Here is a 14,415-nt window from a genome sequence, read left to right as displayed (position 1 = left end):
AAAAAGGAAAGGAAAGCATGGTTCCAACCCTCACGGAGTTTACAGTTTAGTGGGAGAAATAGTCACACATCAAATAACTATTCAAATAGCAACATAATTTTTAAAAAATACGTATTTACTAACACTTTTCAGGGGCAAGTAACCAACTTCAACTCAAAAACTGGAATTTTCTGGTTCATGCTATTGGGAAATCTAAGACTGCCTACACATGGCTTTAGACTTTTATCTTCCCAATGCAGCAACCCCCAGGGGTGTTTAAAAACAAAACAGAAACAAAAACAGAAGTGATCAATGTGAACCTGGAGAGGTAAGCCAGGACCAGATTACTGAAGGCCTTGACTTTTTCCCTTGACTAAAAGGGAAGGTTGCCTGACTTGATGGCCATGACATATGGGTACAATGAGTACTCACCTGAACAGGTGATGAACTGTCTTGGGGGAGCAAGACACCTATGATAGAAGCACCAAGGAGAACCCCAGAAGAGTCAGAGAGGACATTCCTAAATGATGGTAAGGTGCTTTCCAGTAGAAAGGGGAAAGAGACATTGAGCAGAAAATATCAGTTGTCCACACCATAAAACTAGTATGGAATACAGAAAGAACTTTGGATGTGTTTCTAGAAAAAAAATAAAATAGACAAAGGTAATGAAAATGTGCCTGGAGAATAGCAAATATAACTTGTAGAGAACACAAAGGATGCTGACAAAAACCGACGTAAACTTCACCAAGTGGATCCCATTTGGAAACTTGGAAGGAGTTAACTCACATTACTGAGTCCAGAATTAAGAGATATCTTAGACTCTTTTGTTGAAAAAATATTTAAAAGGCTGCCCAGTGATTTGTATCTGGAAATCTTTCAAATATCTAATCTTAGAGAGTATTTCCTACTTTGCATCTTCAGCTTTGAGATAGCTGGAAAGCTGTTTATGCAAATTTCATGGTTCAATCTCTAATTTTGATTTCATTCATTGTTTAACCATATGTTTCTTTTAAACTATGGGATTCCCTCCAGAGAGGCAAATGAACCAGTTTTAATATTTTTTGCAAAAAAAAATCAAGTTGCTGGTTTATAAATAATTAAAGTATTAATTAATAAGTATAATTAACTAAAAGTATCATCATTAAAGTATCTGTTCTCCCTAGCTTAATAAATGACTTGATCATCCCTACACTATCATTTATAAACGAACTCTCAATTCTTCATAAATGCATAAGTTCCTTTATGCTGAAGTCACTCAATCTCTGGCTTGTACATATTTTACTCATTGATATGTAAATCTGAGGCATGTTAAATTATGATTTAGAAATTCTTCCCAAAGAAATATGGAGAAACAAGGTAGGAACAAAATTCTTTGCCTGAGTAATAAATCCAAACAAATACAGTATATCCTATAAGTGGAACACTAACAAGATACTTTTGTTGAACAAATTTTCAAGGAGGACTTCCTATTCTTGGAGCTAGTGATTCGGTGGTGATCAGTCACATATGGCCTTTCACCTCGGGCAGCTTACAGTCAAATGCAGACAGGACCACACTATTGATGATAAGTGATATCACGAGGACGTGTAGAGTGCACTCTGGCGAGGCATTTGTCTCAAACTAGGAGCTGGCAAACAAACACTAAAAGAAAATTATTCGATGTGCCAAAAATCAAATCCAATACGAGACCTGAAGGGCAAATAGCCAAAGGGAGGAGGAAAGTGTGCTCCAAGAAGGAAAGGCATGTGCAATTTTCCGAGGGGACAGAGTGTTGGGAAATTGGTGAGCAGGAGGCAGGAAGTGATAAATTTGAACCCAGGGAGGGAAGCCAGGACAAAATTATCGAAGGCCTTGCCTCTGGTGTGAGAGCAGTAGGAAGGCAGGAAAGCATTTTCAACAGAGGGGTGGCATAGCCAGATTTGCATTTTAGAAAGAGCTTTCAGGCTGTGGAATGAAGAATGGATTCCAGCAGGACAATTTTGGAGGCAAGGAGTGAAGCTGTTGAAGTAAAGTAGGCTAGGAAAAATGGTGGCCTGCCGGAGCCAGAATAATGGAACTAGGGAATGGAGAAAGGCAGTCTGGAGTCAGACATCAGTGCTTAGTTTTAGAAAAATTAGCTTCTTATTGGCTGTGCCTAGTTTACAAACCACTCTCCTAAAAACAGTTGGAGAAAACTGACATTGCACAAGTCTGACTTCCTGCATCAAGCTGTTTTGCAATGTCCAGACAATGAGACTATAATCTGCAGGATGACTTTGAATCATTGCTTGTTTTTAAAAATATCTAAAATGAACAACAGATGTTAAAAAGATAATGAAGGCTAAATAACAAAGAAATAAAACAGACTGCCTGCCTTGTCAGTTGACTCCTGATTAACAAATATCCAGACCAGTACGCATGAGTGCAGAGCAACAGCCAGTTTTAAACTGTGCTGAGGTAGAGACGCGGTTAGGATTTTCAACTCCAGCAAATTGTAACCACTTAATTTATAAACGCCTGTAGTCTAAATAAAATCATAAATCTATTATCTTTAAATGGTAGTAATTTGTAAAGTGCACTTTCTTTCGATGTAAATCTCCCATGAAATTGATATTAATTAGCTAGAGAGCAAACATTAAGGAGTACCCTAAATGCAGGGGCTTTTACCATTCTCATCAGAGCTGTTTCTTAGGAAGCAGCAAACCTACAGTCTTCCCTGTAACTGCTCTGCTGGTCTAGAGATGGGTTACTGAAAGGGACACTGTGAAAATGTCACAATTTTCACATATTATTTGCCTAGTGCTTACCCCTCGTTTGTAGTAGTTTCCAAGAAGTTAGGAATTAACATTCTTTCCCTCAGTTGAACTCTTTATTTCAATTAACCTATGGTTTCTACCTGGATTTCCTAAGAAACAATTAGAATGTACCATTAGCTTCATGATGCGATCAGGAAAACAGCACTAGCCCTCCATCTAAGGACATTGTTTCAACTAAAAAAGATCACTGCCAAATAGTCACTATTAACAATTCGTTAGGAGGTGCCAGGGTACTTGTTCTGGCTTTTACATGTTGCAGTAAAGAAATTACATCGTCTCCAAGTTGTTTAGAAATCGAAATCTTTACTAAATGACTGAGATTTAATGTGATTTCAAACAAAGTCCAACAGAGGATTTAGTGAAAACTGAAAAGTTTATTCCAAATAGATAGTGGAAATGCCAAGAGTCTTCTAGAATACCCATGACACTTCTGAAGATCAAAAACAAGAAGGACAGGTTGGCCCAGCCAGATGTACTTATTATAAAGCTAAAGTAATTAACATCCTGTGATATCCACACAGAGATAATTATCAGGGGTCCCCCCCTCCCAGCCTTCATCTTTGAAGTACTTAATCTTGGACAGTCTAGGAGGGCTTGTCCTAGGCACTATCTTTCATAGTACAACATATGTAAGCCAAATAACCCATGAATTATATCTTTAAGTATAAGCTGAGTAACCCCTGCATATGAACATGAAGACAGATGTATGTAAGGATATGGGTAGCAGGCTTGCTCAAAATTTCTCTGCTTGATTGCCTGCACTGATTGATGGAAGATGGACAAATCAATGGTGGGGAAAAGGCTGGAAGACTGGATAAATCAATTATGGAAAAATCAGGACCAACACAAATGCATGTGTACAAAACAGCAAGTGATGATGTTATTATTATTATATCAAAGTGATGACTTATTACACAATTCAGCCTCAACCAAAATTTTTTTACAACACATTCATCAGTATTTTGCAAGTCTTGCAGTATTAACAGATGTTACCACAATATTCTGATATAGGAAATATTTTAACACATACTTCATGTCAAATGAAATGCTTTCATAAAATTCATTTAATTTGAATTAAAGAAATTTAATCTGAATAAAAGACATTTTTAAAACTATGTAAAACTTTAAAACACAAGTTATAAATCAAAACAGATACAAATATACATCACCCAAGATATGATATCCTATGATGTTCAATAAGCTATGAAAATAAAACATGAAGCAGTATCTTTGTAAATACAGCGAGAATGCTTTCAAACTAATATGAAATGATATTTTTTAAAACAAAAGTCAACTTTATTTTTTTTAATTTTTTTAACATTTATTTATTTATTTTTGAGAGACACCAAGAGAATTGAGTGGGGGAGGGGCAGAGAGAGAGGGAGACACAGAATCCGAAGCAGGCTCTAGGCACTCAGCTGTCAGCACGGAGCTGGCACAGGGCTCCAGCTCATGGAGGGCAAGATCATGACCTGAGCTGAAGCCGGACACAACCGACTGAGCCACCCAGGCGCCCCAAAAAAGTCAACTCTATTTTTACAGGGCATCCAGAGCTTTCAAATCGGTATTAAAATACTCTTTAAACTTTTATTGTGTGAACAAATAACTTCAAATGACTCTCTCTAGTCCCACTCCTAACAAACAAGAACCAAAGAACAAAAATGCAAATACATACTGTTATGTTTCATCATTCAGTTTTTGTTTTTTAGTTTTTCATAGTTCAAGTACGTATATACAGTATACTTTAATTTTAAACATAAAACTATGGAATAGCAAAATAATTAAGAGGTTGATTTTCTTCTTAATCAAAAGCTCAGGGCAGGATTCCTTTATTTGTTTTTAATTTTTTAATGTTTATTTTATTTTATTTTTTAATGTTTATTTTTGAGACAGAGGGAGACAGAGCACGAGTTGGGGAGAGGCAGAGAGAGAGGGAGACACAGGATCTGAAGCAGGCTCCAGGCTCCGAGCTGTCAGCACAGAGCCTGACATGGGGCTTGAACTCATGGACTGTGAGATCATGACCTGAGCCAAACTCAGTGCTCAACCAACTGAGCCACCCAGGCGCCCCAGGACAGGATTCCTTTAAAGAGTAAGAATCCACACGCAGTAAGAATATGATTCAGTATACCAAAAGTCATTTCACATACACTTTTCCATGAATATCTCACAGTGCAGCTTTCAGAGATGTACTGAAGGAAACGGACAGCAGAAGGAGGAGGGGGACAGTGCAGCCGAAAGAAGTCAAGTACAATACTGGACTTGCTCCCCCTGCACCTGCAGTAAGGTCAGTGGGCTCTTTTGACCAAACAAATGAACAACTTACCAGTTAAGTAATCAGATTTGTTGTGTCAGTGCCAGCTATGGTCTGTTTCGGGAGAGAATTAAGCAAATATGCATAATAGAAATACACCCTAGAAGACCATTTCACATCTTGAAAATCATGATTATTTGTGAATTTCATATTCTAAAGTGATAAGTTCTGCCTCTATCTTGCTTCTCTTTTAGGGTTTAGGGAAATCATCATTTTATTGGATGTTCAGATTATGGTTTCAGAGAGAAAAAGTCGGGAGCTACCGTTACCAACAGATCCATGTACAAAATTAACAACTGTGTTAACTCAAAAACTACTACCTAAAAAAACATCAGTGCCTGCTGAATATTCCAGATTCCAAGTGGACCAAAGAAAACATTATCCTTATGGAAATAAATAAGGATGTACTTACCAAGCCTCATGCTTAAAGAAAATATGCCAGCTTTATTTACACGTCTCCTATCACTGACCACTCCAGGGAGTATGTAGAAAATTGACTTTTAAATATTCTGATTTTTATGCAGTTTATCCACAGGGCAAATTCTTGACATTCTTTCTGTATTCTCAAAGCCTTGGTGAGCTAAGCACCTTACCTACAGGATGAGACCTTGAGCAATATGAATTCTAGGAAAATTTTCCAATTAATTAGTGAAAAATAATAGGTGAGGAGAGGGAGGAACTCAGCAAAAAGACTCCAGAAAAGTAAAACGGAAGTCATCCTGCAATCCTTGCCTTTAGGACCCTCTCAGCAAAGCCACAGGCCGTTCTCTACTCTAACGTCTGAAGCAGAGGCAGTGACTATCGCCCGATTTTAATTTAGAAGAGGAGAGCTACCCGTGCTCGCATCTGTTTGGATGACCTCGGGAGGAAGGGATTACAAATCTAGATTTCAAAGAAGGCCACACAGTCCAACTGCATATTCAGATCTGCAGTCTTTAACAGGCTATACTAATTCCAAACAGGTCCCTGAGGAGAGCTCAGATTCTATTTAAATACCCAAATCTGTACCATCACGCTGTATCTCACCACCTGTTTAATTCACGGGGGCAAATAAGAACCTGCCAAAGAACAAATACAAAATGAGTTCAAAGTCCGGGTACCACATAATGTAGAATATTTTATGTTCTGTTCTTTCCTCAGATATTATTGTGCTAATTTGACCAGGCAATACGTGACACAAGAAAGAGGGGGAGAAACCGGCTTAATAAAAGCATCACTACTTAGTCTGTCATTCTTCAGGAACTTCCTCAGTTGAACAGAATCATTGTCTGGAGGATGGTGAGGGAAGACATCCCGTGCGAGCCCTAGTGAAGAAGAAAGACTTCCCAGAGTGCAGTACTGTAAAGAGATAATTAAAGCTTTGAGAAAATGTGCTCGGGATAAAGGCAGAGGCCTGGAATTAGTCAGATTAAAAGAAAGCTGAAAAGCGACTTAGTAATATACAGCTTTACATAGTGCGGTGATTACTTTTTCTTTACTTATTTCCCATCTCTGAAACAAAGACAAGACAAGATTTTAAGTGAGTAAAGTTGGACAAAAATAAAGAAGGGTAGGAAAGAGAACCGGTCGCCTGGGTGGCACAGTCAGTTAAGCATCTGACTCTTGATTTCGGCTCAGGTCATGATCTCACAGTTTGAGCCCCATGTTGGGCTCTGTGCTGACAGGGCTGAGTCTCTCTCTCTCTCTCTCTCTCTCTCTCTCTCTCTGTCTCTCTCCCTCTCTCTGCCCCCCCCCCCCCCACATGGGCTCGCACGCTCTCTCTCTCTCTCTTTCCCTCTAAATAAATAAATAAATATTATTTTTTAAAAAGGAGTATGAAAGACAAGATGGTAAAGTAGTCCACAAAAATTGAAGTCCAGAAAGTATATATACTTGTTGGAGGGAAGCTACAAATTGTGCTCTGAGCTTTCAGGAAACCAGATTTTAAAAGGTAATGCATCTGGTCACTATGCATCATGTCCAGAAAATAGAAACAACCTAATTCGGAAGAACAACTATGTCTGTTATTAAGATACAAGATTTCTCTCCTTTTCTCTCTCCCTCTCTCTCTCTCTCTCTCTCACTGCCCTCACCTACTGGGGGAGCAGACACTGCAAAATGCACTGCATGGTGCCACCAACACCCCCAAAACCACCACCATAACACGTTTTATAAGATCACTTTATTTATTTTATTTATTTATTTTTAGTTTTTTAATTAATTTATTTTTACTTTGTTTTTTTCAAAGGCCTCCTTCAGTGTAGGTTAATGGCATGAGGCCTGAGCACAATTCAAGAGTAATTTCACAACGAACTAAAACTGTTAAATTATTTAATAGTGTTCATCTCTGCCGAAAATACATCACCATTATATGTCTATATGTACATATAGGCATATACATTTTCATATATATATGCACACATATGTGCACACATATACACAAACGCACGTATTGTATTTAAAGGTGTTAGGCTAAGAACATGAGTAAAAATTCATTCAGAAACCAGAAGTATAATTGAATGACAGAATGAACTTTTTAAAAGTAAAAAAACCTTAGTGAGGTAAAAAACCTTAATAGAAGGTTTAAGGTAAATATTATCTACCACAAACATTATGACAGTTCAGCAGACCCCTGGATCCTACTCTCTTGTTTTAAACGATCAGTTCTGCAAAACCTGTCTGTATATTCATTTCCAACTTATTGGTGGAAAAAGTCATAAACAGGGTAAACAAGTACTTTTCAGAAGTCTCCCAAGGTGACATTCAAACCAACAGTCCAGTTTGAACTACGATTCCATTCAGTCCGGTCAGTTCAACAGCTATTTATTGCATGCCTGTGTGGGAGATGCCTTGGGGGATTCAGAAGTGAACGGACCATGACCCTACAGAACACGATCTATGGTGTAAGAAAGTATATGAAAGAGATACAGAAATGGAATGGAGGGAAACAACTCTTCCAATATCAAGCAGATTCAAACAAACGAGTGCCTTTAAAAAGGTACAGAAGTTCCCGAGGGTTCTGAGATGGCACATCCTTTTGTGAACTGTGTCACTTGAGATAAAAGCCTATAAGAAAAAGCAGATGGACCAATGGAGACGCATGAGGGAAGAAGGTGAAGGAGGAAAGGAAAAGAGGTAGTAAGTAACACAGCACCTACTCAGGGGAGATCAAGGAGCCTCAACTGGTGAGAGTGTTCAGAAACGGGATGGGAAGGGAGAGCTGAAACAGTAGGTCCAGGCCACATGATAATGATCTTGGAGGCCATGGTGAAGAGACAGTATTTAATGTGGTAGGAAACCGCTCAAGACTTCAGATCTCATGATCACAGCTGCTGATCAACTCACTAATCTTCATAAATATTCCGCTTCTACAACAGGAAATATCTTTTAGGAAGCAAAAAAACAGGGACAAAACTAACTGAAAAGAATCCACGTTGTCTACTTCTCTGCAGGCAGAGAAGAAGCCTGTTTGGAGCAAATTAGTATCTTCGGTTACTAAGTTTTACTCAAGTACTTTCTACTTGATAAAAATCTGTTTCTGAAGATCAAACTTAACAAATGCATAAACTGTCCTACTTATAGTAATTTCAAATCTCTGTGCAGACATCCATGAACTAAAAATCTTATCCATCCTTAGGCTTCAATTTGTATCTGTTCTCTAAAAGAAAAAAAAAAAAAACTCTCACATTTTGTGTTTTAAAAAATTTTGTATGGAAACACGAGTCACTGATTTATTAAAAATCAACCTAGAGCTCTTGGGTGGCTCAGTCAGTTAAGTGTCAACTCTTGATTTTGGCTCAAGTCATGATCTTGCACTTTGTGAGTTTGAGCCCCGCATCAGTCTCTGCCCTAATAGTGAGGAGCCTGCTTGGGATTCTCTCTCTCCCATTCTCTCTACCCCTCCCCCTCCCAAAATAAAATAAAATAAAATAAAATAAAATAAAATAAAATAAAATAAAAGTCAACCTACCATTTGTTCATTAATCTGACCCAGGTCTACTTTATAGAGGATATTCACTTGATTAACCTTCTGTTATAATTTTCTCTTCCAGTATATATGCAAACAGAAAATTTATACTAATGACAGTATGTCTCAACAGAGATACTCTCATACCAAACTCCACAAGTTAGTAACATTTCAAACTAAGTCTTTTAACTCCAACGAAAGCACAAAATAATAGAAAAATATCCCACTAGAGAAACAACTAAAATAAATGTAAATGACCTGCTAAAAATAAACTATTTCCCTCCAGTACATAGCAATATTAGAAAGTTTAAATAGCAAAAGTTCCCTGGAGTCCTAAACTATTTTTGCTCTGTATATAGTGGTATTGAACTTCCTTGTTGCATTAAGTCACCTTTAAGAGTAATAACCAGGCCAAAATAACTCCATAATTTTAGGCCTTTTTTCCCTATTTACATTTTAGAAATCTTCAAGACATTAACACATCTTTCTCCTTTGACACGGTTAATAAACTGTTTTTCACTATAGGATATAGGAACAAATGTATAACAATACAAAGAAGATTTCTGATTTCTAGAATTTAGAATTATTCTAAGTTTATTTTTCTCTAAATATTGGTGTTGATAAAAACTATTGAGTATGGCATATACTTTTCATCTATGTGTAGATTACATTCAATCCTAAAGATAAATTCATTACATAATGAGCTTTTCACTGTAAGAGAGATTTGAAAGCTATGTTGTTGAGAATTCCACAATTTGCTAAAAACCTCCAGCATTGATACAAAAGAAGGTATTTGAATTTTTCCACTGTACAAATGCACCACAAGAATGTATTCAAAGTATAGATCTTTATGGGGCGCCTGGGTGGCTCAGTTGGTTGTGTCTGACCTCGGCTCAGGTTATGATCTCGCCATTGGTGGGTTTGAGCTCAGCACTGGGCTCTGTGCTGACAGCTCAGAGCGTGGAGCCTGCTTCAGATTCTGTGTCTCCCTCTCTCTCTACCCCTCCCCTACTCGTGCTCTGTCTCTCTCTGTCTCTCAAAAGTAAATAAACATTAAAAAAATTTGTTTTAAGTATAGATCTTTACATGTAGAAGGTGCTATATGTATGTTGAATGAAAAGTTAATTTCAATGAACATGGGAAATAAACACTAATTATTATAAATTGCCACTCATTTACGTGTGGTAAGCTGAAATGTCCAAAACATACTGCACAGAGGAAAAACAAAGTATTGAAGATCATTAATCTGAGAGATTTGGGAAAGAATGGGAATAGGAGAAATTAGCAGTTCCTCTGCCCTCTGGTGGCAGTAAAATCAACTGCAGCATTTTCTAAAGCAATACATAATTAAATGTCCCTGTTATGAAATCAGATTTTTTTCTCCTGTGCCAAAATGTCTGTGATAAAAATCTTGATTGCTACATGGCAAATTTCAAGACTGTTGGGCTCTTTAAAATTTTTCCCATAGTGATATTTTAGCATGTTTACAAAGGAAATTATTTTTTCTTCTATTTCATTGCTATATTGTATTTATAGGAAAGAAAATATAACCCTTTAACTCCAAGATTACTCAAAAACTGTATGTAGACTGATATCCAGTAAAGAAGCTACTTCAGTTTGCAATAAATCTCCAAAACGCTTACCAAGAAATTTAAAACAATTCATTTTTTACTCAATCCTATAAAAATATGGGTTTCTAGAGTAATTTTCCACCACAGGTACTAGTTTATAATTAGTTTATAATACCTGTACATTTATGTTGGGCAATTTAGGTGTTTTATAATCTCCACAGCTTTTAATTATCTGGCCAATTGCAGAGTGAATGTTCACTCATCCTCAATTTGATAACTTAGAAATGTATACATATTCTTTTCTCAGTAACATACCATTAATGAAAGAAGTTCAGAAAAAATAAACATCTGCTGATCTTTTTTTTCCTTCTGTAAATGCATTATTTACAGAAATTTCAAATAAACAACTTTGGAATCCATTTTGGCATACACGTCTCTCTAACCTCCTTTGGGATGAATTGTTTTCTTTAAGCATTTACTTATTTCATGAATGTGGCCATACCATATCAATATCATAGGGTAAAAGTCTTAGTGTTTTTTTTTTCAACCAATGAAATGTATCAGACAAACAAGATAATCTACTGACGTACCTAGTAAAGAACAAGCTATGTCCATCTATGCAGAACAAAACTATATGTGACCAAGACAAATCAACATCAAGAAAATTGGGGTTTTAAAGTGTTTCACAGTTTTAAAAGCGTTGTCATCATGTTGCCCCCTCCTCCCATCCCACACACCCCTCCAATCATAAATTGGAGCGCAGAGTCAGAATCTGTGCGTTCTCTATAAGAATTTACACCAGGGGCAGAGACAGTGTTTTTTGCTGATTTCTAGGTCTCAGATTGGTGAATTTCATTCAAGGACTTTCTCCAAGATTCACCTCACTTGGAATCCCCAGGTGACCTCGGTAAGCTTCCATCTGCGACTTTCATGCTTGACATTTGCCGACACATGTATACTTTGTGAGGAATCACTTACCACCACCACCACCACTACCCCAGACTTCAGAATTAAAACAAAACAAAATCTTGATTAGGCTCATCAGAAAGTTTGTGTTTTCTTTTTTTCTCCAAGTGTATTTTGTTCATTTCACCTCCTCTCCCAAGTCTAACCTGAGTTCACAAATTTCTGCCAAGGTTCTCTCTGCCTGCTTCTTCACCTTCTTCCTGAGGGGCAGAAAGGGTGAGCAGGCACCCAGTTCTTAGAGGGCAGGGTCGCGGGAGGCACCTGAAACCCCGGCTTAGCTCCCAGCCTGCGAGAGCCAGCGGGTCGCGGGCGGGGTGTTGCTACGCCGGCTCCGCGCTGGCCCCGGGGGCGCGGCTCCCGGCTGGACGCGAACCTGGCTGGCAACGACCCGGAGCCACCACAAGGTAGATGCGAAGGCCGGGTCGCCGCGCGGGGGCAATGTCAGGGCACTTGGACGAACCCCGGACGCGTTCAGGCCTGTCTGCGAAGGCGGCCGGTGGAGGACAATGGGGGCAGGCATTGGTCTCCAGAGGCGCGCCCACCCCATTTCTGCCACCTCCTCCCCTCCTCGGCGCCGCGCCGCACCTACCCCGCCCCGCTTCCAGAGCCCGTTCAACCCCAGACTGCGAAAGGGAACTAAGGTGGGGATCGCGTGGGGTAGAAAGGTGCGGCCACAGGAAATTTTCTACAGCTGGGGGGAACCCTGCAATCCCCAGCTGCCACTACGTCCCCCACCCACGGCCCCCATCACGCACTCGCTTAGTTTATCGCGGCAGCAGAGAAGCAGGAGGAGCCAGAGAGGAGACTTCCCAGAGATGCCAGTTCTGGGAAAGGTATCTACAGAAGGTTTGCTCTTACACACCAGAGCCCTCTCTGGGCGACTTGGGGAGGCAGTACCACCCCCTGTCGCTCAGGTGAAGGAAGCCCGAAATCCTCAAGAAAACCTCCAGTCCCCTTCTCTAACCAACCCCCTCCTCCCCATTCGGAAAGCCCAAGTTTACCCAAAAGCAATTGCAATAACTTTCCCAAGGGCAGACAGATGAGGTGGGGGTGGGTTGAGAATGGAGGGGGGAGTGCCAGCGAAATCTTCAGTTGCGCAAAAAAATCAACAAGCTAAAGTGCATCTTACCATTGACTTGGTTTCCAGGCTCCCCTTCAGTGAACTGAAAACGGTCCATTAAAAAGTGGCAAAGTAACACAACTCCTGCAGCGGCCAGGTCTGCCCTCGGGAACCTCGCCATGCCGCCGCCGAGACCTCCCTCCCCCTCCCCGCCAGTCCTTCCCAGGCGCCGGGTGCTTGGAGGCTCCGAGTGGGAATCGGGACGATGGGGACGCTGGGGCCAAGCGCTGCGGACCGGTCTGGCTGAACCTGGAGGCCTTTGTAAATTTCGATGGGATTTCACACTCGGGAGCTGGGAAGAGGAAGGGAGAGCGAGGGGGAGTGCAGTCCTCTCCGGACCTCCGGGTCTCTCTTCGCAACTTGCCACAACACTCGCAGCCCTCACCCCAGACACAGGACACCAACGGCGGGGAGGAAAGGCCACTTGCAGCCGGGGCTCGCAAACTCTCGGTTCCGCACAGGCAGCGCCACCCGGGTGCCCGCAGACAGTGACTTCCGAGCCCCCGCGATATGCTCCACTGGGTTCAAAATAGATCTAATTCCACAGCCAGCGCGGCTGCCTCCTCCAAATCCAAGAGGGCTGTCGGCTCACAAGGAACTTTCCCCAGTGTTGGGATGGCCCTGGCGGGAGGTTTGGGTTTGCGGGAACGGGGTTAATGTGGGCTGGCGAAACCCCTCCGACAAGTTTTTCTTCTTTTCTTCGCCCTACGCAGGGCGCGCGTCCTTTCTCGCAGCCAGAGGGATGGGCAGCTCTAAAGAGCTGAGCCCAATGAAGGCTCAGGCTGCAGCAGTCTAAGGTCCGAAGCCAGAAAAAAAAAAAAAAGAGAGAGAGAAGAAAAAGAAAAAAAAAAAAAAAAAAGAAAAGAAAAAAAGAAGGGGAGAGGGAGGAAGAGGAAGAAGAAAGAAATGGGGGGCGGGGGAGTCAGGCCAAAACCTATCGGGAAAGGGTTCCTCCTGGCTAAGGAGGAGGTGGCCACAAGCCCCGCCGAGCCCCGGGAGTTTGGTGGCGGAGGAGGCGCCGCCGCCGCCGCCGAGCTCCCCCGCGCTTCTGCTCCACACTTTGGGGAGGGAAGGCAGCTTGCAATTTGCCAGATCTGCCGCTGCACCCTCCTCCCTCCTCCCTCCTCCCTCCCCCCCGCTCCTTCAGGCTTCTCCCACCTTCCTCCCCGAAACCAGCAGCTAGCACCGACCTGTCCAATGGCTGCACTTTCCTCGGGGCTGGCAGTAAAGTCGCCGAGAGATTAAGCCGGAGGAGAAAAGCAAGGGGGAGTGAGAGGGCAACTCCAGCCCTGCGCGCCCCCAGCAGCCTACTGCCCGGAGAGTCGGGAGAGAAGGCGAGAAAGGCGAGCGAGCTAGGAGCCCAGCGCCCCGCTGCACCTCCGCGCCGCCGGGGCGCCATCCTGCACTCGGCTCTTGCCCTTTGCAGCCACACCAGCGGCGCCTTCGCCCACCTGGCCTCCAGGCCTCCTTCGCGCGGGGCTGCGGAGGGTCTTGGCCCCCCGCACGGTACCCAGCAGACACCAGACGCTGGCGGGGTCTCCCTGGGCGCTAAAGGGTTAATTACAGTTCGCCATTCCCGGGAGGACGTTTGTAGCAGTTGGGGTGTGAAGAAAGCAAACCCGAGTGAGTTCTGCTAGTGACCCCGAAAAACCCCTTCGGACCCCAGACCCGCGAGACCGGAGGAGGAAGGTAGCGCGCGACAGCGTGGTCCCGCTGCCGCTGCT

The 14,415-nt window shown here is 41.8% G+C and overlaps 1 protein-coding gene across 3 annotated transcripts in view; it reads right to left on the bottom strand.

Annotated features, from left to right (window-relative positions):
• The window catches only part of PLXDC2 (plexin domain containing 2), a 455,666-nt gene extending 441,686 nt beyond the window's left edge, over positions 1–13,980 (bottom strand). Inside the window, exons 1-2 of one of the 3 annotated variants that reach the window (XM_047067158.1) lie at positions 13,882–13,980; positions 12,701–13,483 (exon numbers count right to left, since the gene is read on the bottom strand). In XM_047067158.1, the coding sequence (XP_046923114.1) occupies positions 12,701–12,812 (112 nt within the window). In that variant the 5' untranslated portion in view covers positions 12,813–13,483; positions 13,882–13,980. Of the gene's footprint in view, positions 1–12,700; positions 13,498–13,881 lie in introns of those variants that run through there. The other 2 variants (XM_047067160.1, XM_047067159.1) reach the window with 2 other exon arrangements.
• Positions 13,981–14,415: the final 435 nt, after the last annotated feature.

Source organism: Lynx rufus, unplaced genomic scaffold (assembly GCF_022079265.1).
Source record: "Lynx rufus isolate CCGP_SWC_20201006 ecotype Redwood Valley unplaced genomic scaffold, mLynRuf1.p SCAF_7, whole genome shotgun sequence".
Classification (NCBI taxonomy): domain Eukaryota; kingdom Metazoa; phylum Chordata; class Mammalia; order Carnivora; family Felidae; genus Lynx; species Lynx rufus.
Note: the sequence above shows the minus strand (reverse complement) of the source record. Positions and strands in the feature narration are given on the sequence as shown.